Here is a 27,293-nt window from a genome sequence, read left to right as displayed (position 1 = left end):
GTTGAAAGCCAGGTGAAAGCCAGGTGAAAGCCAGTTGAAAGCCAGGTGAAAGCCAGGTGAAAGCCAGTTGAAAGCCAGTTGAAAGCCAGGTGAAAGCCAGGTGAAAGCCAGGTGAAAAGCCAGGTGAAAGCCAGTTGAAAGCCAGGTGAAAGCCAGGTGAAAGCCAGGTGAAAGCCAGGTGAAAAGCCAGTTGAAAAGCCAGGTGAAAGCCAGTTGAAAGCCAGGTGAAAGCCAGTTGAAAGCCAGGTGAAAGCCAGGTGAAAAGCCAGGTGAAAGCCAGGTGAAAAGCCAGGTGAAAGCCAGGTGAAAAGCCAGGTGAAAGCCAGGTGAAGGATGATTGTTTGTTCCTTGAAAACCAACACCTGGTGAGATCGATAGCACGATACTGGCTTTCAGCAACAAGGACAAATAGCAAAATGTGTGTGTGTGTGTGTGTGTGTGTCTTACTCCAGATTAAAATAATTACTCTACAAGGACTAAAATTGGCATATTCATAAAAATGTCCTCATTAATTATGAATATTTCTGTTTCCGTTATTACAGGCCTTTCTGTCAGTGCTATTTGTTGTTGAATAGACAGTAAAAGCAATGAAAGCACCATCTGCAGAAGAACATGAGAGTTAACCAGAGAGCTGTAAAGTCTGGTTTGATATCATGTCACGACAAACTAAAATCACAAAAAAAATGTGTTTTATTTCGTCAGATCATAATCTCAAAGCAGTTGTCATGGCGAAAGTTCCCGGAGTTTTGACTGGTCAGGTGATGCGGTGCTAGAATGGCTCACGTACATGTTGTGGCTGTTCTGCTGCCTGATCAGACAGATAGCAACCAAGGTCAGAGTTTGAGCGTCAGACTTCCCTTAAATCCAGCCATACATCCCCAATTGGCCTATGAGGCCAAAACCAGAGGAGATTGAATAGGCAATAAAACTCAGTTAGTCTGTCTGGATTGCCATTGATAATGTCCATGGTCCATTAGGATCAATTATGGACTGGCAGATGTCGAAAACCGTGCTTGACCCGAGGGCTTAATGAAAACAATTGAATTTTGGTCAACAAACATAATGTCATTAAACCAGATAAAGAGTCAGGGGTCACATGGGATATCCTTTAAAAGACTAGAAAGAGAGTGAGAGGGATGAGACAGGTCCCAGAGACAGAGAGAGACACAAGCCAAAGGAGAGACACCAACCAAGAAGAGACAGGACAGAGAAAGAAAAAAAGCTGACGGTGTTCGATGGCGTTCAATCGAGAGAAAAAGAGACTAGTTAGAAAAAGATGAGGAACTGAGAAGACAGGATACTGTGAAAAAACCGGATAACCCACTAACCAGGCTTAGAGACATTGGCATGAGGAACCACCTGGAGATATAAGGAGAAAGAGAAGAGAGCGTTACTGTGAAAAAACAACTACAACTGGTAGACAAGAGAAAGAGAGGCACTTCAATTTGTGAGGACTGAGTTACACTGAGACTAACAGACCAAACAACCAACTAACCAACTCACCATCCTACTGACACCGGCTGACTGACCAACCGACTAATCAACCCACCAACCCAGACGATAGTCTCTGCACGGTATGCGCCTCTTCAACAAGGACCTGAGGCTGCAGGACGTGACTCTGATGTACCTGACAGTCTTAGCCACCCTGGTGGTGATCCTGGTAGCCTCCTACCAGGTAGATCCTGCTGCCAGCCCCTCCAGGGGAGGATCCACCTCCACCTCCACCCCGGTGCAGCTGCCCTACCACATGCCCCTGGACCCACGTGGACACCTTCAGCTCTCTTGGAACATCTCCTACCCCCTCCAGGAGCTCTATCTGGAGGTGCGCTGCAGCGAAATGAAACATGGCCTGGTCCTGGGGATGTCCGACCGCGGGGAGCTCACCAACGCTGACCTGGTGGTCCTCTGGGACGACGGCCACCAGTCCTTCTTTGGGGTAAGGAAGTGGCATATTGTAAGTACTAGTCCTACTTTGGGGTAAGGAAGGGCACCAGTCCTAGTTTGGAGAAAGGAAGGGCACTAGTCCTAGTTTGGGATGGGAAGGGTACTAGTTCTAGTTTGGAGAAAGGAAGGGCACCAGTCCTAGTTTGGAGAAAGGAAGGGCACTAGTCCTAGTTTGGGATGAGAAGGGTACTAGTCCTAGTTTGGAGAAAGGAAGGGCACCAGTCCTAGTTTGGAGAAAGGAAGGGCACCAGTCCTAGTTTGGAGAAAGGAAGGGCACCAGTCCTAGTTTGGAGAAAGGAAGGGCACTAGTCCTAGTTTGGAGAAAGGAAGGGCACTAGTCCTAGTTTGGGATGGGAAGGGTACTAGTCCTAGTTTGGAGAAAGGAAGGGCACCAGTCCTAGTTTGGAGAAAGGAAGGGCACTAGTCCTAGTTTGGGATGGGAAGGGTACTAGTCCTAGTTTGGAGAAAGGAAGGGCACCAGTCCTAGTTTGGAGAAAGGAAGGGCACCAGTCCTAGTTTGGGATGGGAAGGGTACTAGTTCTAGTTTGGAGAAAGGAAGGGCACTAGTCCTAGTTTGGAGAAAGGAAGGGCACCAGTCCTAGTTTGGAGAAAGGAAGGGCACTAGTCCTAGTTTGGAGAAAGGAAGGGCACTAGTCCTAGTTTGGAGAAAGGAAGGGCACTAGTCCTAGTTTGGGATGGGAAGGGTACTAGTCCTAGTTTGGGATGGGAAGGGCACTAGTCCTAGTTTGCATCCAAATAGCATTCTATTTCCTATGAGGTGACCAATTTTTAACCAGGGTTCTGGTCAGAAGTAGTGTACTATATAGGGAATAGCATTTGGGTCCTGTTCTGTTGCTTTCAATAAGGGGTGCTTCTGCTAGTATAAGAGAGACAGTGGCTCAATGTGGTTCCAATGACTTGGCAGGTTCATTAGAGAGTGTGATGTTTACCAAGGTTGAGGGTTTCATTCCCACATGGGAGGGATAATGCTGTAGCTCAGTGGTGTTTTCCTTATTCAATCTGATTCAGAGTGCAATGCTGCCTCCAGGGCAGAACAAATGTGAATGATTGCGTGAAAGAAAGAAAGCACAACGCCTAACCTTAACCAATTAGGATTACTTGCCTAAATTTAACCAATCCCATTTGTTTCTGCCCTCGAGGCAGAGCTGCCCCCAGAACAAGATTGAGTAAGGAACACGCCAATCTGCCACATTGTTGCTGGTACCCGTTATATTGCTTTATGTAAGAGCTGGTTCTGTTGATGGTAGACTGCCAGGCAGGATGTGTCCACATCATCCTAAAGTAGAGAATAAATAAGGCCATTGAAATGGCCATTTGTTGCATATCAAACTTTTGACAAGATTAAGAATTAATAGATCCAAACTGCATGGACAAAAATGAATGTTGACATCATGTGAAAACCAATTTCTGGAAATGCTGTATACACAATAAACTAGTACAGACTTGCGATCATCTAGAAGTTTCCCACACCAAGAGAAAATAAACATTTCTCAAAATAAACATTTAATGTCTGCTAAATTTTGCAATGCTCTCAAAAGAACATCTCACTTTCCATGTGAGGACAGGAGTCTTATAATAGGAAGGATCTCAGCCTACTGTCTGTCTATGTAGGATGAGATCCTCTTTCCCAGCCTACTGTCTGTCTATGTGGGATGAGATCCTCTTTCCCAGCCTACTGTCTGTCTATGTAGGATGAGATCCTCTTTCCCAGCCTACTGTCTGTCTATGTGGGATGAGATCCTCTTTCCCAGCCTACTGTCTGTCTATGTAGGATGAGATCCTCTTTCCCAGCCTACTGTCTGTCTATGTAGGATGAGATCCTCTTTCCCAGCCTACTGTCTGTCTATGTGGGATGAGATCCTCTTTCCCAGCCTACTGTCTGTCTATGTGGGATGAGATCCTCTTTCCCAGCCTACTGTCTGTCTATGTAGGATGAGATCCTCTTTCCCAGCCTACTGTCTGTCTATGTAGGATGAGATCCTCTTTCCCAGCCTACTGTCTGTCTATGTAGGATGAGATCCTCTTTCCCAGCCTACTGTCTGTCTATGTGGGATGAGATCCTCTTTCCCAGCCTACTGTCTGTCTATGTGGGATGAGATCCTCTTTCCCAGCCTACTGTCTGTCTATGTAGGATGAGATCCTCTTTCCCAGCCTACTGTCTGTCTATGTGGGATGAGATCCTCTTTCCCAGCCTACTGTCTGTCTATGTGGGATGAGATCCTCTTTCCCAGCCTACTGTCTGTCTATGTGGGATGAGATCCTCTTTCCCAGCCTACTGTCTGTCTATGTGGGATGAGATCCTCTTTCCCAGCCTACTGTCTGTCTATGTAGGATGAGATCCTCTTTCCCAGCCTACTGTCTGTCTATGTAGGATGAGATCCTCTTTCCCAGCCTACTGTCTGTCTATGTGGGATGAGATCCTCTTTCCCAGCCTACTGTCTGTCTATGTAGGATGAGATCCTCTTTCCCAGCCTACTGTCTGTCTATGTGGGATGAGATCCTCTTTCCCAGCCTACTGTCTGTCTATGTAGGATGAGATCCTCTTTCCCAGCCTACTGTCTGTCTATGTGGGATGAGATCCTCTTTCCCAGCCTACTGTCTGTCTATGTAGGATGAGATCCTCTTTCCCAGCCTACTGTCTGTCTATGTAGGATGAGATCCTCTTTCCCAGCCTACTGTCTGTCTATGTAGGATGAGATCCTCTTTCCCAGCCTACTGTCTGTCTATGTAGGATGAGATCCTCTTTCCCAGCCTACTGTCTGTCTATGTGGGATGAGATCCTCTTTCCCAGCCTACTGTCTGTCTATGTAGGATGAGATCCTCTTTCCCAGCCTACTGTCTGTCTATGTAGGATGAGATCCTCTTTCCCAGCCTACTGTCTGTCTATGTAGGATGAGATCCTCTTTCCCAGCCTACTGTCTGTCTATGTAGGATGAGATCCTCTTTCCCAGCCTACTGTCTGTCTATGTGGGATGAGATCCTCTTTCCCAGCCTACTGTCTGTCTATGTAGGATGAGATCCTCTTTCCCAGCCTACTGTCTGTCTATGTAGGATGAGATCCTCTTTCCCAGCCTACTGTCTGTCTATGTAGGATGAGATCCTCTTTCCCAGCCTACTGTCTGTCTATGTAGGATGAGATCCTCTTTCCCAGCCTACTGTCTGTCTATGTAGGATGAGATCCTCTTTCCCAGCCTACTGTCTGTCTATGTGGGATGAGATCCTCTTTCCCAGCCTACTGTCTGTCTATGTAGGATGAGATCCTCTTTCCCAGCCTACTGTCTGTCTATGTGGGATGAGATCCTCTTTCCCAGCCTACTGTCTGTCTATGTGGGATGAGATCCTCTTTCCCAGCCTACTGTCTGTCTATGTGGGATGAGATCCTCTTTCCCAGCCTACTGTCTGTCTATGTAGGATGAGATCCTCTTTCCCAGCCTACTGTCTGTCTATGTGGGATGAGATCCTCTTTCCCAGCCTACTGTCTGTCTATGTGGGATGAGATCCTCTTTCCCAGCCTACTGTCTGTCTATGTGGGATGAGATCCTCTTTCCCAGCCTACTGTCTGTCTATGTGGGATGAGATCCTCTTTCCCAGCCTACTGTCTGTCTATGTGGGATGAGATCCTCTTTCCCAGCCTACTGTCTGTCTATGTAGGATGAGATCCTCTTTCCCAGCCTACTGTCTGTCTATGTGGGATGAGATCCTCTTTCCCAGCCTACTGTCTGTCTATGTGGGATGAGATCCTCTTTCCCAGCCTACTGTCTGTCTATGTAGGATGAGATCCTCTTTCCCAGCCTACTGTCTGTCTATGTGGGATGAGATCCTCTTTCCCAGCCTACTGTCGGTCTATGTAGGATGAGATCCTCTTTCCCAGCCTACTGTCTGTCTATGTGGGATGAGATCCTCTTTCCCAGCCTACTGTCTGTCTATGTAGGATGAGATCCTCTTTCCCAGCCTACTGTCTGTCTATGTGGGATGAGATCCTCTTTCCCAGCCTACTGTCTGTCTATGTGGGATGAGATCCTCTTTCCCAGCCTACTGTCTGTCTATGTAGGATGAGATCCTCTTTCCCAGCCTACTGTCTGTCTATGTAGGATGAGATCCTCTTTCCCAGCCTACTGTCTGTCTATGTAGGATGAGATCCTCTTTCCCAGCCTACTGTCTGTCTATGTAGGATGAGATCCTCTTTCCCAGCCTACTGTCTGTCTATGTGGGATGAGATCCTCTTTCCCAGCCTACTGTCTGTCTATGTGGGATGAGATCCTCTTTCCCAGCCTACTGTCTGTCTATGTGGGATGAGATCCTCTTTCCCAGCCTACTGTCTGTCTATGTGGGATGAGATCCTCTTTCCCAGCCTACTGTCTGTCTATGTGGGATGAGATCCTCTTTCCCAGCCTACTGTCTGTCTATGTAGGATGAGATCCTCTTTCCCAGCCTACTGTCTGTCTATGTGGGATGAGATCCTCTTTCCCAGCCTACTGTCTGTCTATGTAGGATGAGATCCTCTTTCCCAGCCTACTGTCGGTCTATGTAGGATGAGATCCTCTTTCCCAGCCTACTGCCCTTAGGGAAAGGCTGTTGGGAGCAGAAAGGTCACAACGGTGTGCCAGCCCATCACAGATATTTCTCTCTCTCTCTCTCTCTCTCTCTCTCTCTCTCTCTCTCTCTCTCTCTCTCTCTCTCTCTCTCTCTCTCTCTCTCTCTCTCTCTCTCGATACTAATCTGCAGCACACATACATTATACATCCCTTTTCACTCCTCCTGCTTCTGCCTGGACCCGTCCCTGGTCTGCCTGATTCCCTGCCTGGACCCGTCCCTGGTCTGCCTAACTCTCTGTCTGGACCCGTCCCTGGCCTGCCTAACTCTCTGCCTAGACCCGTCCCTGGTCTGCCTGATTCCCTGCCTGGACCCGTCCCTGGTCTGCCTAACTCTCTGTCTGGACCCGTCCCTGGCCTGCCTAACTCTCTGCCTAGACCTGTCCCTGGTCTGCCTCACTCTCTGCCAAGACCCGGCCCTGGTCTGCCTGATTCTCTGCCTGGACCTGTCCCTGGTCTGCCTGATTCTCTGCCTGGACCCGTCCCTGCTCTGCCTGACTCTCTGCCTGGACCCGTCCATGTTTTGCCTGACTCTCTGCCTGGACCCGTCCCTGGTCTGCCTGATTCTCTGCCTGGACCCGTCCCTGGTTTGCCTGACTCTCTGCCTGCCTGACTCTCTGTGAAAAACTGCCTATCTTCCTTCTGCGCCCTCTCTCCAAATTAATGTTGAACGGCCCCTCCAATCCCTGTACAAGGGAGTAGGTCCAACAGGGAGTGATGAGTGGAGAGAGAGAGAGGGATGAAAGGGGAGAGAGGGATGAGGGATGAGGATAGAGAGATAACTCAGAACTTCTGTTAAAATCCTAGGACCACTTTGGTCACAACAGCACAGTGAAACTGCTTCAAAATGGAGTCTGAGGTGCACAGAGCCTAACTAACTCTGACACATGGAGCATCCCTGGTTCATTTGGGCTTTTTAATAAATGTGTGGCTACACTGCCCCAACCTCAAGCAATCATGTAAGGTGGAACAAACATGTATTGGATGGCTGGTTCTCGGTGCATGTTACATGCGGACGACGTGATTGGAGGAGACAGATTCAGTTGTTACCATTGGCTCCTGGCGTGTAACTCAGGGGCGAAAATCTGATATCAACTTTGGAGGGGACAATTACATGAAATTTTCTCAAGAGCAATTCCTGAGGGGGACACCAAAAGTAGTGCTGTAACACATAGCCTACATTGTAACATGGTAAATGTATATTGAGGAACCAAAGAAATAAGGTGTTTGCCGTATTCCTAACTACCGGTACCCAAAACTACACAACTAATCACAACAGCAATACCATTGCCTTTAACAAATCTTACAAATCTCAGTCACCAGTTTAAGTTGAGAGTGGGGGTATTCATGGCATTTTCCAATTATGTTCCTATTTTACAAGTCAAAAAAATTGAGAACCTTTCATAATGTTGCCAAACAAAGACTCAACAAACTTACCCGAGACTCCCTGTCTCTGCCAGTCTGTCCCTGCATATCTGTCCACAACTCTGCTGTCTATGTGGTCCCGTGTGGCTCAGTTGGTAGAGCATGGTGTTTGCAACGCCAGGGTTGTGGGTTCGATTCCCACGGGGGACCAGTACGGGAAAGAAATGTATGCATTCACTACTGTAAGTCGCTCTGGATAAGAGCGTCTGCTAAATGACTAAAATGTAATGTAAATGTGTGCCATCTGTTGCCTGCTCTGCCTAATGACATCATTGTGAAACATTTCCATTAGAATTTCATTTCTTTCTTATGAACATTTTATCAACTAGTCTTTGAGATATTAGGCTACTAGGGTTCTTACTTTGCGTTTTGGTGTACTGAAAAATACTCTGATGTCCGTCTTTTATTTTTCTGCCATTTTTCTACCTGGCTGGCTGGCTGGCTGGCTACACACACACACAGTGTGTAGGTTATTTACAGTAGGAGATGGGCTTCTATCATCTTATCTTTTATCATTCTATTTGGGCTTCGATCTTAAAGGTAGCTAGCAAATGTGAAACGGATTAAAATGACAAGAGTTGACAGCTGTATGAGTTCACCATTTACACAACATATGCTGCAACCTTTTGTAATTTTAATAGTTTGTTTCATATTGGCTGGCTTCCAACAATAGCTGAATTTGCAAAGCTAGCGAGCACCAATTCTTTGCTACCCGGGTTAAATAAAGGTGAAATAAAATAAATAAATAAAAGTTCCCTTGCGACAATTTAGCTTTTGCAACGAGACCATTAAATATATTTAAGACAATGGTAGAAGAGAGTGTAGTTCTGTTCAGTTTGGACTTCAGTTTATCGCTAACCTTATCACAGGGACTTTGAAGCACTAACTTACATCATCTGCATGCTGATCTTGGAATAAATTGACGATAGCAAAGATTCCATCTTTGACGAGGCCACATAAATGGAATAATTACTAGCTAGCTTAATAGTTAATATTTGCCCGCTAGCTCTGCATATTCAGCTAGTGTGTGTGTGCGATTGACTGGATTAACCTCACGTCAGTTACGTTCATTGAGTGCCTTTCAGACAGTGGATACCACCCCTCTGTTACCTTGCCAACTAAGGAACTGGCAGTGGATCAAACCATTGTGAGGCAAAGGGTGGGGGGATCGCAATCTTTTGAAACTTAAAAACGCGCTATTAAGTGTCTGTAATCAGCACAATTGCTTTCATTGCGTATTATTAATATTATTTAAATTACATAGTTATGTTTCAGTGATATATTGGGGGGGACAAATCATATTTTTCCCAGGATGGGGGGGTCGTGTCCCCCCCGTCCTCCCCGGGATTTCCGCCCCTGCTCCTGGGACATGCATCTTGCACGCTCACTTGGCCATTGCTTGGCATCGCTGTCTCATAGGGTTGGGGTGGCTGTGAGATCTCTAGGGTTCTTTAATTGCAATTGCCCAGCATGTGGATTGCTGTCCATAAAATTGATCTAGTATCTGTCTTTGTGTGTATGTGCGTGCATGCATGTGTGTGTGTGTGTATTCGGACCTATGGGTGTGTGCTTGTTTCTCTCTGTGTGTGTTACTCCAGGATGCGTGGAGTGACAGTCAGGGTCATGTGAGTCTGGACAGCCAACAGGACTACCAGCTGATGGACACCAGGCAGACACCTGAGGGATTCTCCCTGCTGTTCAAGAGACCCTTCAGCACATGCGACCCCAGAGATTACATCATAGAGGTGAGAGACAGAGAGAGACAGAGAGAGAGAGACACACAGAGGGAGAGGGTGAACGAGAGAGAGGGAGTGAATCACTAAAACAATTCAGAAATACTCTACGGAAAAAGAAGCAACAGCACGTCAGAAATCAGCTCAATGTGATGGAAGAATCCATAGACTCTAACCACTTCTGGGAAAATTAGAAAACACTAAACAAACAACAACACGAAGAGTTATCTATCCAAATATAGATGTATGGGTAAACCACTTCTCCAATCTTTTTGGCTTTATAACAAAGAACAGCAAAAACATATACATGATCAATTACAAATCTTAGAATCAGCTATTAAAGACTACCAGAACCAACTGGATTATCCAATTACATTGAATGAACTACAGGACAAAATAAAAACCCTCCAACCCAAAAAGGCCTGTGGTGTTGATGGTATCCTCAATGAAATGATCAAATATACAGACCACAAATTTCAATTGGCTATACTTAAACTCTTTAACATCATCCTCAGCTCTGGCATCTTCCCCAATATGTGGAACCAAGGACTGATCACCCCAATCCACAAAAGTGGCGACAAATTTGACTCCAATAACTACTGTGGGATATGCGTCAACAGTAACTTTGGGTGAATCCTCTGTATTATCATTAACAGCAGACTCCTACATTTCCTCAGTGAAAACAATATACTGAGCAAATGTCAAATTGTCTTTTTACCAAATTATTGCACGACAGATCACATATTAATCCTGCACATCCTAATTGACAAACAAACAAACAAACCAAAACAGAGGCAAAGTCTTTTTTTTAACCTTTATTTAACTAGGCAAGTCTGTTAAGATCAAATTCTTCTTTATAATGACGGCCTAGGAACAGTGGGCGCCTTGTTCAGGGGCAGAATGACAGATTTTCAACTTGTCAGCTCAGGGATTTGATTTTGCAACCTTGCGGTTACTAGTCCAACGCTCTAACCACTAGGCTACCTGCCGCCCCTAAATGCGTTGTTGATTTCAAAAAAGCCTTTGACTCAATTTGGCATGAGGGTCTGCTGTACAAATTGATGGAAAGTGGTGTTGGAGGAAAAACATGCAACATTATAAAATCCATGTACACAAACAACAAGTGTGCAGTTAAAATAGGCAAAACCCCCACAGGGGCGTGGGGTTGAGACAGGGATGCAGCTTAAGCCCCACCCTCTTCAACTTATATATCAGCGAATTGGCGAGGGCAGTAGAAAAGTCTGCAACACCCGGCCTCACCTTACTAGAATCTGAAGTCAAATGTCTACTGTTTTCTGATGATCTGGTGCTTCTGTCCCCAACCAAGGAGGGCCTACAGCAGCACCTAGATCTTCTGCACAGATTCTGCCAGACCTGGGCCCTGACAGTAAATCTCAGTAAGACCAAAATAATGCTGTTCCAAAAAAGGTCCAGTCGCCATGACCACAAATACAAATTCCATCTAGACACCATTGCCCTAGAGCACACAAAAACTATACATACATTTGCCTAAACATGAGCGCCACAGGTAACTTCCACAAAGCTGTGAACAATCTGAGAGACAAGGCAAGAAGGGCATTCTATGCCATTAAAAGGAACATAATATTCAACATACCAATTAAGATCTGGCTAAAAATACTTGACTCAGTTATAGAACCCATTACCCTTTATGGTTGTGAGGTCTGGAATACACTCACCAACCAAGAATTCACAAAATGGGACAAACACCAAATTGAGACTCTGCATGCAGAATTCTGCAAAAATATCCTCCATGAACACCAAATAATGCATGCAGAGCAGAATTAAGCCAATACCTGATAATGATAAAAATCCAGAAAAGAGCCGTTCAATTCTACAACCACCTAAAAGGAAGCGATTCCCAAACCTTCCATAACAAAGCCATCACCAACAGAGAGATGAACCTGTAGAAGAGTCCCATAAGCAAGCTGGTCCAGGACAGAAATAAAATTAGACCCAAATCATGAGAACAGAGAGTACACAGTGGCAGAATACCTGACCACTGTGACTGACCCAAACTTAAGGAAAGCTTTGACTATGTACAGACTCAGTGAGCATAGCCTTGCTATTGAGAAAGGCAGACCTGGCTCTCAAGAGAAGACAGGATATGTGCACACTGCCCACAAAATGAGGTGGAAACTGAACTTCATAACCTCCTGCCCAATGTATGACCATATTAGAGACACATATTTCCTTCAGATTACACAAATCCACAAAAATTCAAAAACAAACCCGATTTTGATAAACTCCCATATCTACTGGGTGAAATACCACAGTAGCAAGATTTGTGACCTGTTGCCGCAAGAAAAGGTCAACCAGTGAAGAACAAACACCATTGTAAATACAACCCATATTTATTTTCCCTTTTGTACTTTAATCATTTGTACATCCTTACAACACTGTATATATACATAATATGACATTTGTAATGTCTTTATTCTTTTGGAACTTCTGTGAGTGTAATGTTTACTGTTCATTTTTATTGTTTATTTCACTTTTGTATATTATCTACTTCACTTGCTTTGGCAATGTTAACATATGTTTCCCATGCCAATAAAGCCCCTTGAATTGAATTGAGAGAGAGACGGAGAAAGAAAGAGGGGAGAAAGAGAGAGAGAGAGAGAGATAGAGAGGGAGATAAATAAAGATAGAGAGAGAGAGGGGGAGATAAATAAAGATAGGGAGAGAGAGAGATAAATGAATAAAGATGGGGGAGAGAGAAAGAGAGAGAGAGAGAGAGAGAGAGAGAGAGAGAGAAAGTGAGAGAGAGAGAAAGAGAGAGAGAGAGGGGGGAGATAAATAAAGATAGAGAAAGAGAGAGAGGGGAGATAAATAAAGATAGAGCGAGAGAAAGAGAGAGAGAGGGGAGATAAATAAAGATAGAGAGAGAGAGAGAGAGAGAGAGAGAGAGAGAGAGAAAGAAATAGAGAAATAATGATAGGGAGAGAGAAATAAAGAGGGAGAGAAATAAAGATAGGGAGTAAGACAGAGAGAGATTAATAAAAATAAGGAGTGAGACAGAGAGTGAGAGTAAAATAAAGATAGGGAGATAGTGAGAGATAAATAAATATAGGGAGTGAGACAGAGAGTGACATATAAATAAAGATAGGGAGTGAGACAGAGAGTGAGAGAGAAATAAAGATAGGGAGATAGAGAGAGAGATAAATAAAGATAGGGAGTGAGACAGAGAGTGAGAGAGAAATAAAGATAGGGAGATAGAGAGAGAGATAAATAAAGATAGGGAGTGAGAGAGAGACAGAGAGAGAGATGAATAAAGATAGGAAGAGAGAGAGGGGGGAGATAAATAAAGATAGGGAGAGAGAGGGAGAGAGAGAGAGAGATAAATTAAGATAGGGAGATAGAAAGAGAGATAAATAAAGATAGGGAGTGAGACAGAGAGTGAGAGATAAATAAAGATAGGGAGTGAGACAGAGAGACAGAGGGAGAACAGTATAGCAGGTGAAAAATGAGAGAGACAGAGAGAGAGACAGAGAGAGAGACAGAGAGAGAGACAGAGAGAGAGACAGAGATAGAGAACAGTATAGCAGGTGAAAAGAGAGAGACAGAGAGAGAGACAGAGAGAGACAGAGAGAGAACAGTATAGCAGGTGAAAAGAGGTAAAGAGCAGAATAATAAAGACTTTGTGCTTGATTCTGATTGCCAGGAGGGTACCGTTCACCTGATCTACGGAGTGTTGGATCAGCCAATCCGCTCTCTCCAGCAGCTCAACCTGTCCCAGATCGAGACAGGAGTGCAGAGGGCCCTCCTGCTGCGCCCAGACACCCCGTCCCCCTCCCTGCCCCGAGACGTACAGACCCTGGAGGTCCGGACCCCTGACATCACCATCCCCACCCAGGAGACCACCTACTGGTGCCACATCTTCCAACTGCCCCCCAACATGCCCAAGAACCACATCGTCATGGTAAACCACTGAACCTCGTCCTATACAATGATGGAACCATAGATTTAGAATGACGTTTAGTAGTTCCATAGAATTAGAATGACGTTTAGTAATTCCATAGAATTAGAATGACGTTTAGTAATTCCATAGAATTAGAATGACGTTTAGTAATTCCATAGAATTAGAATGACGTTTAGTAATTCCATAGTATTAGAATGACGTTTAGTAATTCCATAGAATTAGAATGACGTTTAGTAATTCCATAGAATTAGAATGACGTTTAGTAATTCCATAGAATTAGAATGACGTTTAGTAATTCCATAGATTTAGAATGACGTTTAGTAATTCCATAGAATTAGAATGACATTTAGTTATTCCATAGAATTAGAATGACATTTAGTTATTCCATAGAATTAGAATGACATTTAGTAATTCCATAGAATTAGAATGACATTTAGTAATTCCATAGATTTAGAATGACATTTAGTTATTCAATAGAATTAGAATGACATTTTGTTATTCAATAGATTTAGAATGACATTTAGTTATTCAATAGAATTAGAATGACATTTAGTTATTCAATAGAATTGGAATGACATTTAGTAATTCTATTAGGATTATTCTCAGTAATTCTATTTCTATGGATGGAACCATCGAGTCCAATTCCATCAAACCCTGGCCCCTAGGCATTCGAATAGATTTGGATAAGTGTATAAATGTAATCAATATGACAATATCCCTCCCAACCGTATTGCTTAGCCCTACCCAATCCTTGGGCATAGCAATGAGTTTGAAAATCAAAACAGCGGAGTCAATACCAATCAATTTCCACCTCTTCTTTCCTCCTCCTCCTCCTCCCCCTCCTCATCCTCCTCCCTCTTCATCACCCCCACCCCAGTATGAGTCGGTGGTAACCCCTGGTAACGAGGCCATAGTGCACCACATGGAAGTGTTTGAGTGTTCTCCTGAGATGAGTACAGTCCCACAGTACAGCGGATCCTGTGACTCCAAGATGAAGCCCGCCAGCCTCAACTACTGTCGCCATGTCCTGGCGGCTTGGGCTATGGGGGCTAAGGTAATACACACACACACACCACACACACACACACACACACACACACACACACACACACACACACACACACACACACACACACACACACCACACACACACACACACACACACACACACACACACACACACCACCCCGAACTAGGTTCAAAAAGTATTCATTTTTTTCAAGTGCTTACAGTGCCTTCAGAAAGTATTCACACCCCTTGACTTTCTCCACATCTTGTTGTTACAGCCTTAATTTAAAATGGACTAAATGTAGATGCTTTTTGTCTCTGGCCTAAACACAATACCACATAATGTCAAACTGGAATGATGTTTTTAGAAATGTTTACAAATGAATTAAAAATGAAAAGCTGAAATGTCTTGGGTCAATAACTATTCAACCCCTTTGTTATGGCAAGCTTAAAAAAAATTCAGGAGTAAAAATGTGCTTAACAAGTCACATAATAAGTTGCATGGACAATAATAGTGCTTTCACATTATTTTTTCATGACTACCTCATCTCTGTACCCCACACATACAATTATCTGTAAGGTCCCTCAGTCGAGCAGTGAACTTCAAACACAGATTCATTCACAAAGACCAGGGAGGTTTTCCAATGCCTCGCAAAGAAGGGCACCTATTGGTAGATGGGTAAAAAAAAAGCAGACATTGAATATCCCTTTGAGCATGTTGAAGTTATTAATTACACTTTGGAGGGTGTATCAAGGCGTACTTCCTAACTCAGTTGTCGGAGGAAGGAAACTGCTCAGGGATTTCACTATGAGGCCAATGGTGACTTTAAATCAGTTACAGAGTTTAATGGCTGTGATAGGAGAACACTGAGGATGGATCAACAACAATGGAGTTACTCCACAATACTAACCTAAATGACAGGGTGAAAAGAAGGAAGCCTCTACAGAATACAAATATTCCAAAACATGCATCCTGTTTGCAACAAGGCACTAAAAGTAATATTGCAAAAAAATGTGTCAAATCAATTAACTTTTTGTCCTGAATACAAACTGTTATGTTTGGGGCAAATACAACAGATTACTTATTAAGGAGTAACTAAAATGTTGCTGATCCATCCTCAGTTTTCTCCTATCACAGCCATTAAACTCTGTAACTGATTTAAAGTCACCATTGTTCTAATGGTGAAATCCCTGAGCGGTTTCCTGTCTCTCCGGCAACTGAGTTAGGAAGGACGCCTGTATCTGTGTAGTGACTGTGTGCATTGATACACCCTCCAAAGTGTAATTAATAACTTCACCATAATCAAAGGGATATTCAGTGTCTGCTTTTTACATTTTACCCATCTACCAATAGGTGCACTTCTTTGCGAGGCATTGGAAAACCTCCCTGGTCTTTGTGGTTGAATCTGTGATGTTCACTATTATTGCACAGAGTGAGCCCATGCAACTTATTATGTGACTTTAACTTACTCCTAAACTTATGTAGGCTTGCCATAACAAAGGGGTTGAATAGTTATTGACCCGAGACATTTCAGCTTTTCATATTTAATTAATTTGTAAACATTTCTAAAAACATCATTCCATTTTGACATTATGTGGTATTGTGTTAAAGCCAGAGACAAAAACATCTACATTTAGTCCATTTTAAATTCAGGCTGTAACACAACAAGATGTGGAGAAAGTCAAGAGGTGTGAATACTCTCTGAAGGCACTGTAGATACACTGCCACTTTGAGGGCATAATTGGTTAACATAGTAGAGTCCTGAACAGTAAGAGCCTGCTGTTCAACTCTTTCGGTATTGAACACAGACGTTTCAACCAGGTAGTAGAGAGGCAGGGTGGTAAAGTCTGAGAGACTAGAGATCCACAGAAACAGAGACAAACTGAGGAAAAAACTCAGAGAAACCATAAAAGCCTCAGAGAATGTTACTAGGAAAATAGCTATCTCTGAATAATGTCATGTTTGGTTCAATAGAAGTATGTTTTGATGAGAGCAGGGAAGCAGTCTCTGGAGGAGCTGGTGTGTGGTGGTGAGGAGATGAGAGGAGAGAAGCGTGTGTTTGTGTGTCTGTGAGTGTTTGTATGTGCCTCTGTGTGTTTGTGTGTGTGTGAGTGTGTGTGTGTGTGTGTGTGTGTGTGTGTGTGTGTGTGTGAGAGAGTGTGTGAATCTGTGTGTGTGTGTGTGTGTGTGTGTGTGTGTGTGTGTGTGTGTGTGTGTGTGTGTGTGTGTGGGGGGGGGGAATCTGTGTGCGTGAGTGTGTGTGTGAGTGTGTGAATCTGTGTGTATGTGTGTGTGTGTGAGAGTGTGTGAATCTGTGTGTGTGTGTGTGTGTGTGTGTGTGTGTGTGTGTGTGTGTGTGTGTGTGTGTGTGTGTGTGTGTGTGTGTGTGTGTGTGTGTGTGTGTGTGTGTGTGTGTGTGTGTGTGTGTGTGTGTGTGTGTGTGGGGGGGGGGAGAGAGTGTGTGAATCTGTGTGTGTGTGGGGGGGGGGGAGAGTGTGTGAATCTGTGTGTGAGAGTGTGTGTGTGAATCTGTGTGTGTGTGTGTTTGTGTGTGTGTGTGTGTGTGTGTGTGTGTGTGAGTGTGTTTGTGTGTGTGTGAGTGTGTGTGAGAGTGTGTGTGAGAGTGTGTGAATCTGTGTGTGTGTGTGTGTGTGTGTGTGTGTGAGAGTGTGTGAATCTGTGTGTGAGAGTGTGTGTGTGAATCTGTGTGTGTGTGTGTTTGTGTGTGTGTGTGTGTGAGTGTGTGGTTGTGTGTGTATGAGTGTGAGTGTGTTTGTGTGTGTGTGAGTGTGTGTGAGAGTGTGTGTGAGAGTGTGTGAATCTGTGTGTGTGTGTGTGTGTGTGTGAATCTGTGTGTTTGTGTGGGTGTGAGAGTGTGTGACTCTGTGTGTGTGTGTGAGTGTGTGTGTGAATCTGTGTGTTTGTGTGTGTGTGTGTGTGAGAGTGTGTGAATCTGTGTGTGTGTGTGTGTGTGTGAATCTGTGTGTGTGTGAGTGTGTGTGTGTGAATCTGTGTGTTTGTGTGTGTGTTCATGTAGGTGGTGGTGACACTCTGGGATGTGTGAGGCAGAGGAAGACATGTCTTACTGGATAAGAATCACATCACAGCCAGAGAACTGGTGCCTAGTGCCAAGCCTCTGAGCCCTCCCATTGGATTAGCAGACGGCGAAAACAAAACAGAAATCATGTGTTCTGCTGAGTGGCGAGGGTAGAAGCAGAGCTGGAGAGATGAGATTAGCTAGGAAATATACAGGCCTGTTCAGTTTTAGCACATTCTGGATCCCACACACATCTAAAGGGAAATCTTGCATTATAAAAGAAGGGAGGCGAAAGAAGAGGAGGAAGGCGAGAAAAAGAAAGACAGGGGGAAGAGAGAGATAGGGGAGAGTGTGGAGGAGGAGGAGGAGGAGGAAGAGAAAGACCAGTTATGTAAAATAGTCCTAGGGATGGTGCCAGGCCGGGGGAGAGAAAAGATCCACAAGCTCTCCTCTCGTCTCCTCTCCTCTCCTCTCCTCTCCTCTCCTCTCCTCTCCTCTCCTCTCCTCTCCTCTCCTCTCCTCTCCTCTCCTCTCCTCTCCTCTCCTCTCCTCTCCTCTCCGGAATGCTAATAAGATTGATATGACAATAAGTTTTATCTCCAGAAGTATTTTTGTTTAATCGTCTATCTCTTTTATGAACAGATCCTCGGAACACGTTAGGGGAACATACACCATAGAGATATATAGTGATGGTTATAGAAGATAGAAATAGAGAGAAACAAACTCGGTGCAGTTTTAGTCTTCTCTGGATCAATAAGAGCTATTTTCTTCCTGGGTTGGCTGAAACTACTCCTTTTATGGTGGATGATTCACATGTCCAATGATAAAATAACATGATGTTCAGTGATAAAATAACATGATGCTCAGTGATAAAATAACATGATGTTCAGTGATAAAATAACATGATGTCCAATGATAAAATAACATGATGTTCAGTGATAAAATAACATGATGCTCAGTGATAAAATAACATGATGCTCAGTGATAAAATAACATGATGCTCAGTGATAAAATAACATGATGTTCAGTGATAAAATAACATGATGTTCAGTGATAAAATAACATGATGTTCAGTGATAAAATAACATGATGCTCAGTGATAAAATAACATGATGTTCAGTGATAAAATAACATGATGTTCAGTGATAAAATAACATGATGTTCAGTGATAAAATAACATGATGTTCAGTGATAAAATAGCATGATGTTCAGTGATAAAATAACATGATGTTCAGTGATAAAATAACATGATGTTCAGTGATAAAATAACATGATGTTCAGTGATAAAATAACATGATGTCCAGTGATAAAATAACATGATGTTCAATGATAAAATAACATGATGTCCAGTGATAAAAATAACATGATGTTCAATGATAAAATAACATGATGTCCAGTGATAAAATAACATGATGTTCAGTGATAAAATAACATGATGCTCAGTGATAAGATAACATGATGCTCAGTGATAAAATAATATGATGTTCAGTGATAAAATAACATGATGTTCAGTGATAAAATAACATGATGTCCAGTGATAAAAATAACATGATGTTCAATGATAAAATAATATGATGTTCAGTGATAAAATAACATGATGTCCAGTGATAAAATAACATGATGTTCAGTGATAAAATAATATGATGTTCAACGATAAAATAACATGATGTTCAGTGATAAAATAACATGATGTTCAGTGATAAAATAACATGATGTTCAGTGATAAAATAATATGATGTTCAGTGATAAAATAACATGATGTTCAGTGATAAAATAACATGATGTTCAGTGATAAAATAACATGATGTTCAGTGATAAAATAACATGATGTTCAGTGATAAAAATAACATGATGTTCAGTGATAAAAATAACATGATGTTTAACGATAAAATAACATGATGTTCAGTGATAAAATAACATGATGTTCAGTGATAAAATAACATGATGCTCAGTGATAAAATAACATGATGTTCAGTGATAAAATAACATGATGTTCAGTGATAAAAATAACATGATGTTTAACGATAAAATAACATGATGTTCAGTGATAAAATAACATGATGCTCAGTGATAAAATAACATGATGTTCAGTGATAAAAATAACATGATGTTTAACGATAAAATAACATGATGTTCAGTGATAAAATAACATGATGTTCAGTGATAAAATAGCATGATGTTCAGTGATAAAAATAACATGATGTTAAATTACAAAAAATAATGTGACGTTAAATTATAAAAAATAATGTGATGTTAAATTCAAAAAAATTATGTGACGTTAAATGATAAAAAATTATGTGATGTTCAATGATAAAATAACATGATGTTCAGTGATAAAATAATATGATGTTCAGTGATAAAATAGCATGATGTTCAGTGATAAAAATAACATGATGTTAAATTACAAAAAATAATGTGACGTTAAATGATAAAAAATAATGTGATGTTAAATTCAAAAAAATTATGTGACGTTAAATGATAAAAAAGTATGTGATGTTCAATGATAAAATAATGTGATGTTCAGTGATAAAATAACATGATGTTCAGTGATAAAAATAACATGATGATCAGTGACAAAAATAACATGATGTTCAGTGATAAAATAACATGATGTTCAGTGATAAAAATAACATGATGATCAGTGACAAAAATAACATGATGTTCAGTGATAAAATAACATGATGTTCAGTGATAAAAATAACATGATGTTCAGTGACAAAAATAACATGATGTTCAGTGATAAAATAATATGATGTTCAGTGATAAAAATAACATGATGTTCAATGATAAAATAACATGATGTTCAGTGATAAAATAACATGATGCTCAGTGATAAAATAACATGATGTTCAGTGATAAAATAACATGATGTTCAATGATACAATAACATGATGTTCAGTGATAAAATAACATGATGCTCAGTGATAAAATAACATGATGTTCAGTGATAAAATAACATGATGTTCAACGATAAAATAACATGATGTTCAGTGATAAAATAACATGATGTTCAGTGATAAAATAACATGATGTTCAATGATAAAAAAACATGATGTTCAGTGATAAAATAACATGATGTTCAGTGATAAAATAACATGATGTTCAACGATAAAATAACATGATGTTCAACGTTAAAATAACATGATGCTCAGTGATAAAATAACATGATGCTCAGTGATAAAATAACATGATGCTCAGTGATAAAATAACATGATGCTCAGTGATAAAATAACATGATGTTCAGTGATAAAATAACATGATGTTCAGTGATAAAATAACATGATGTTCAATGATAAAATAATATGATGTTCAACGATAAAATAACATGATGCTCAGTGATAAAATAACATGATGCTCAGTGATAAAATAACATGATGCTCAGTGATAAAATAACATGATGCTCAGTGATAAAATAACATGATGTTCAGTGATAAAATAACATGATGCTCAGTGATAAAATAACATGATGTTCAGTGATAAAATAACATGATGTTCAGTGATAAAATAACATGATGCTCAGTGATAAAATAACATGATGCTCAGTGATAAAATAACATGATGCTCAGTGATAAAATAACATGATGCTCAGTGATAAAATAACATGATGTTCAGTGATAAAATAACATGATGTTCAGTGATAAAATAACATGATGCTCAGTGATAAAATAACATGATGTTCAGTGATAAAATAACATGATGTTCAGTGATAAAATAACATGATGTTCAGTGATAAAATAACATGATGTTCAGTGATAAAATAACATGATGTTCAGTGATAAAAATAACATGATGTTAAATTACAAAAAATAATGTGACGTTAAATTATAAAAAATAATGTGATGTTAAATTATAAAAAATAAGGTGATGTTCAATGATAAATAATGTGATGTTCAATGATAAATAATGTGATGTTCAATGATAAATAATGTGATGTTCAATGATAAATAATGTGATGTGCAATGATAAATAATGTGATGTTCAGTGATAAAATAAGGTGATGTTCACAATGATAAAATAATGTGATGTTCAATGATAAAAATAGCATGATGTTCAATGACAAAAATAACATGATGTTCAGTGATAAAAATAACATGATGTTCAGTGATAAAATAACATGATGTTCAGTGATAAAATAACATGATGTTCAACGATAAAATAACATGATGCTCAGTGATAAAATAACATGATGCTCAGTGATAAAATAACACACCTGTGTGTGTGTGCGTGTGTAGTCTTTCTACTACCCAGCTGATGCAGGGCTGCCTCTAGGAGGACCAGCGTCTTCCAGGTTCCTTCGCCTAGAGGTACACTACCACAACCCACTCCTCATATCAGGTAAAACGACCTGCCCATCACAGAGTTATATACTATTCTACCCCTGAGAACCTTAGAGCTGGGCTATTCAATTACCAGTCCTCAGCAATGTAGTACTGCTCGTTTTATTTTCTACCTGGTGGTAAATTGATCAATTACTGCCACTGATTGTTAACAGTCCACCCACCCGGTGTTCCCTGATTGGAGGCAGAGAATGAAAACCAGAAGTACCAGTTGTATAGCTCTGCTCTATAGTCTCCCAATATCTCCCCTGCTTCTTCCATCTTCCTTCTATTCAACACCTGTCTTCATCTCTCCCCTCCCTATGTCATCCATCACGCCCTCTACCCCTTCTTCCTAAACCCCATCCTTCTCTCATCTGTTATCCCCTACCCCACTCCTCTTCTTCCCTCACCCCTACTCCCCTTCTATCTCCCCTTTCCTTCCCCCTCTACCCCCTTTCTTCCCCCACGTACCTCCCTTCAGTCTCGCATCCTCCTTCAAGACTCCGCCCCTCCCTCTACCTCTCCTCCTTCCTGTGTCCCCTCCTCTCTGACAGGTTCTGGTTGTGCTGTGTCCCCATGCAGGTCGTAAGGACAACTCTGGGGTGCGTCTCTACCACACCCCCAGCTTAAGGAGGTACGACGCGGGCATCATGGAGCTTGGGCTGGTCTACACCCCGGTCATGGCCATACCACCCAGAGAACAGAACTTCCATCTCACAGGATTCTGCACGTCCAAGTGTACACAGACTGTTAGTACAATATCCTTCTAACATAAATCCTTAGAAAACGTTGACACAAACTGTTAGTACAATATCCTTCTAACATAAATCCTTAGAAAACGTTCACACAAACTGTTAGTACAATATCCTTCTAACATAAATCCTTAGAAAACGTTTACACAAACTATTAGTACAATATCCTTGTAATATAAATCCTTAGAAAATGTATAGACAGACTGTTGGTAGGTTACAATATCCCTCAGGGATGTCTACTGTAGATACAGGACTGGAACCACTCCTGGACCTTCAATAACAATGGAACCAGGCTGGTAACATTTGACTTAAAACCCCCAGGTATAATGCACTAACATGTGGTTGTAAGGCATTGTAATACTTGTCATGAGCATAAATGACCCCCTTTGTCTTATTGTAATCAGATAATATTTCTACTTACATGGCTAGAACTACAGTACAATATCTCAGTACAAATGAAACTGACAGGAGTTAGAATATCGTAAATGTACCTTTCTTAACGTGTCCAATTCCTCTCATGACCTCCACCAGGCCCTTCCTCCAGGGGGGATCAACATCTTTGCGTCCCAGCTGCACACTCACTTGGCGGGGAGAGGGGTGAGGACGGTCCTGGTGAGGGGTGGAAGAGAGGTGAAGGTGGTACAGGAGGATAAGCATTTCAGCACCCACTATCAGGTAACCCCTCTGGGTACATACTGTATGCACCAACAAACACACACGCACACACAGAGCTCTCTCTCACTCTCCTCTGTTAAGGTACTACTAAACTCTCCAAGGTTCAGTGAGGCAAGACACACACACCTGGTTTGCTGCTGCAGAACAACACAACTCTCCCTTGACCTGTATTCATATCCTTTCTCTAACTGATCTGTATTCATATCCTTTCTCTAACTGATCTGTATTCATATCCTTTCTCTAACTGATCTGTATTCATATCCTTTCTCTAACTGACCTGTATTCATATCCTTTCTCTAACTGATCTGTATTCATATCCTTTCTCTAACTGATCTGTATTCATATCCTTTCTCTAACTGATCTGTATTCATATCCTTTCTCTAACTGACCTGTATTCATATCCTTTCTCTAACTGACCTGTATTCATATCCTTTCTCTAACTGATCTGTATTCATATCCTTTCTCTAACTGATCTGTATTCATATCCTTTCTCTAACTGACCTGTATTCATATCCTTTCTCTAACTGACCTGTATTCATATCCTTTCTCTAACTGATCTGTATTCATATCCTTTCTCTAACTGATCTGTATTCATATCCTTTCTCTAACTGACCTGTATTCATATCCTTTCTCTAACTGACCTGTATTCATATCCTTTCTCTAACTGATCTGTATTCATATCCTTTCTCTAACTGATCTGTATTCATATCCTTTCTCTAACTGACCTGTATTCATATCCTTTCTCTAACTGATCTGTATTCATATCCTTTCTCTAACTGATCTGTATTCATATCCTTTCTCTAACTGATCTGTATTCATATCCTTTCTCTAACTGATCTGTATTCATATCCTTTCTCTAACTGATCTGTATTCATATCCTTTCTCTAACTGATCTGTATTCATATCCTTTCTCTAACTGATCTGTATTCATATCCTTTCTCTAACTGACCTGTATTCATATCCTTTCTCTAACTGATCTGTATTCATATCCTTTCTCTAACTGATCTGTATTCATATCCTTTCTCTAACTGATCTGTATTCATATCCTTTCTCTAACTGATCTGTATTCATATCCTTTCTCTAACTGATCTGTATTCATATCCTTTCTCTAAATAGTCTAGATGCAACCTTGAGGGACATAAACAATTTTTATGTGTAGATGTTATCGCAGGTGCAGCGAAGTGCTTGTGTTTCTATCTCCAACAGTGTAGTAATACCTAGCAATACAAAAAAGTGTCATGTAAGACTTTCTATTGAGACTCTCTCTGCATGTATTAGAACTATTTTCCTCATATCTTCTAACCACCTGCCTGTACAACACTCTTCCTTGTATCCAGCTCATATCTTCTGACTAATCTAGATACAAGACAACTTTAATCAAAACAAGAAATCACAGCCAGATCATTGTGTTTTATAAAAATAAATAAAGAGAGTTACACTCTGTATATACACGCTGCCAGTCATTTATTGGGTTAAACACCATCAACGTTTCAGCATCACAGTGACTTCTTCAGGGTGAAGGTGAAATGTTGGTGTTTTACCCAATGAATGACTGGGAGTTTACACTGCATAGAGTGAGTACGAATCTCTTTATTATTATTTCTTATAGCCTACAGTTTACTCGCCGTTAGTCAGCACCTCTACTAACCTTTTCCACTGGATCATTGTGTTTTGAAAGCAATTCAATCGATGTGAATGTTGTCTCCTCCTCCAGATAATCAGAATGCTGAGGAAGATGGTGACAGTGCTGCCTGTAAGTATGCTCCCCTTTCTACTGTCACAGCTGTCTCAGCAGGTGGGATAAGATACCACACAGTACGGTGTGTTTTGTCTATGGAATAACATCCGGTAAAGGGAACAGGGGCAGTGAGAGAAAGAAGGGACTATTACAGACATGAGGAAGAGAAGATGACTGAGGGTGAAACAAGACGAGAACAACAGAGATGATACACAGTAGTACTACAACTACAGACTGTCACTGCTGCAGAACAACAGAGATGATACACAGTACTACTTCAACTACAGTCTGTCACTGCTCTGCTGCAGAACAACAGAGATGATACACAGTACTACTTCAACTACAGTCTGTCACTGCTCTGCTGCAGAACAACAGAGATGATACACAGTACTACTACAACTACAGTCTGTCTCTGCTGCAGAACAACAGAGATGATACACAGTACTACTACAACTACAGACTGTCACTGCTGCAGAACAACAGAGATGATACACAGTACTACTTCAACTACAGTCTGTCACTGCTCTGCTGCAGAACAACAGAGATGATACACAGTACTACTACAACTACAGTCTGTCTCTGCTGCAGAACAACAGAGATGATACACAGTACTACTACAACTACAGTCTGTCTCTGCTCTGCTGCAGAACAACAGAGATGATACACAGTACTACTACAACTACAGTCTGTCTCTGCTGCAGAACAACAGAGATGATACACAGTACTACTACAACTACAGTCTGTCTCTGCTCTGCTGCAGAACAACAGAGATGATACACAGTACTACTACAACTACAGTCTGTCTCTGCTCTGCTGCAGAACAACAGAGATGATACACAGTACTACTATAACTACAGTCTGTCTCTGCTCTGCTGCAGAACAACAGAGATGATACCCAGTACCACTACAACTACAGTCTGTCACTGCTCTCTTGCTGAACAACAGTGATGATACACAGTACTACTACAACTACAGTCTGTCACTGCTCTGCTGCAGAACAACAGAGATGATACACAGTACTACTACAACTACAGTCTGTCACTGCTCTGCTGCAGAACAACAGAGATGCAGAGTTGCCTGTTTAAAAATAAAAAGGAACAACACAAATATTCTGTAAACCATGGTAACTTGTTGTTACCCTCTAGGAGGATACGTGTAAAACATTGGCAGAACATTGCCTGATTTGAGTGTGTATGTCCCCAACAGGGTGACGTCCTCTTGACAAAGTGTACATACAACACAGAGGACAGGAGCCAGCCTACAGTGGTGAGTATGTTTGGTTTTCACTACAAGTGCAGCCATGTAATATAGCAAATGGTTATGCAGACCGCAAACATGCATACATGCACACATGCACTTGAAGGCGAGTCTAGACTGACTGATCTACAAACCACCTTCAGAAATAACTCAATACTATTTATAGAATAGTCAGTTAATCACAATCTACCCATGATACATAACGGTTTCGATGCTCTCACAGCAGTGACTGTGTTCGAAGCCTCTATCTAGTAACTTTAGCCAACCAGATTAATGTGTTAATGTGGGTCTATCCTACCACAGACAGGCAGGGCTCAGAGTGGCTCTACTGCCCAGCCCAGATCTCAGTAATCTGGGGTCAGACACAGTGAGAAGGAGGCTCTGGGCTGGAGGATGATGATGATGACGATGATGATGCTCTCTCCTCCTCTCCTCTGATGCTGAGAGCAGTGGACAGCAGTGGGCACACACTCACTCTTACGCACGTACAATTGCACGAACAGACACATGCACAAATATAAACACACATACTCACACACTGTCCTCAGTGTTTCTGGGGTTATGATGAGGGCATGGAGGGAGAATTGAGAAAGTTTCTCTTTCCTCCAGAGGTTGCAATATAGTGAGGAAATTGTTACAGAGAGAGATACTTTGGATCGTCTGCTTAGATTGCATTGAACCAAAAGGTTTGAATGAACGGCTGTCTATCTCATCTGTTTTGCTAAATACATTTTTTCAATGTTGATATCTGTCTTTTGCAATTCAAGTGGGATGTATGTGGAGGAGTCGGAAATGTATGGGGAGGAGACTGGAATCTATGGGGAGGAGTCTGGAATGTAAATGTATGGGGA

At 41.6% G+C, this 27,293-nt stretch overlaps 1 protein-coding gene across 2 annotated transcripts in view; it reads left to right on the top strand.

Annotated features, from left to right (window-relative positions):
- The first annotated feature begins 1,139 nt into the window (after positions 1-1,139).
- The window catches only part of LOC106568424 (dopamine beta-hydroxylase (dopamine beta-monooxygenase)), a 43,963-nt gene continuing 17,809 nt past the window's right edge, over positions 1,140-27,293 (top strand). Inside the window, exons 1-9 of one of the 2 annotated variants that reach the window (XM_014138744.3) lie at positions 1,140-1,936; positions 9,581-9,727; positions 13,398-13,655; positions 14,533-14,709; positions 21,934-22,036; positions 22,603-22,769; positions 23,304-23,447; positions 25,162-25,200; positions 26,392-26,451. In XM_014138744.3, coding sequence (XP_013994219.1) covers positions 1,577-1,936; positions 9,581-9,727; positions 13,398-13,655; positions 14,533-14,709; positions 21,934-22,036; positions 22,603-22,769; positions 23,304-23,447; positions 25,162-25,200; positions 26,392-26,451 — 1,455 coding nt within the window. In that variant the 5' untranslated portion in view covers positions 1,140-1,576. Of the gene's footprint in view, positions 1,955-9,580; positions 9,728-13,397; positions 13,656-14,532; positions 14,710-21,933; positions 22,037-22,602; positions 22,770-23,303; positions 23,448-25,161; positions 25,201-26,391; positions 26,452-27,293 lie in introns of both variants that reach the window. The other variant, XM_014138743.3, reaches the window with a different exon arrangement.

Source organism: Salmo salar, chromosome 13, assembly GCF_965601325.2.
Source record: "Salmo salar chromosome 13, fSalSal1, whole genome shotgun sequence".
In the NCBI taxonomy this organism is placed as follows: domain Eukaryota; kingdom Metazoa; phylum Chordata; class Actinopteri; order Salmoniformes; family Salmonidae; genus Salmo; species Salmo salar.
The sequence above is the reverse complement of the archived record's forward strand: the minus strand, read 5'-3'. Positions and strand labels throughout refer to the sequence as shown.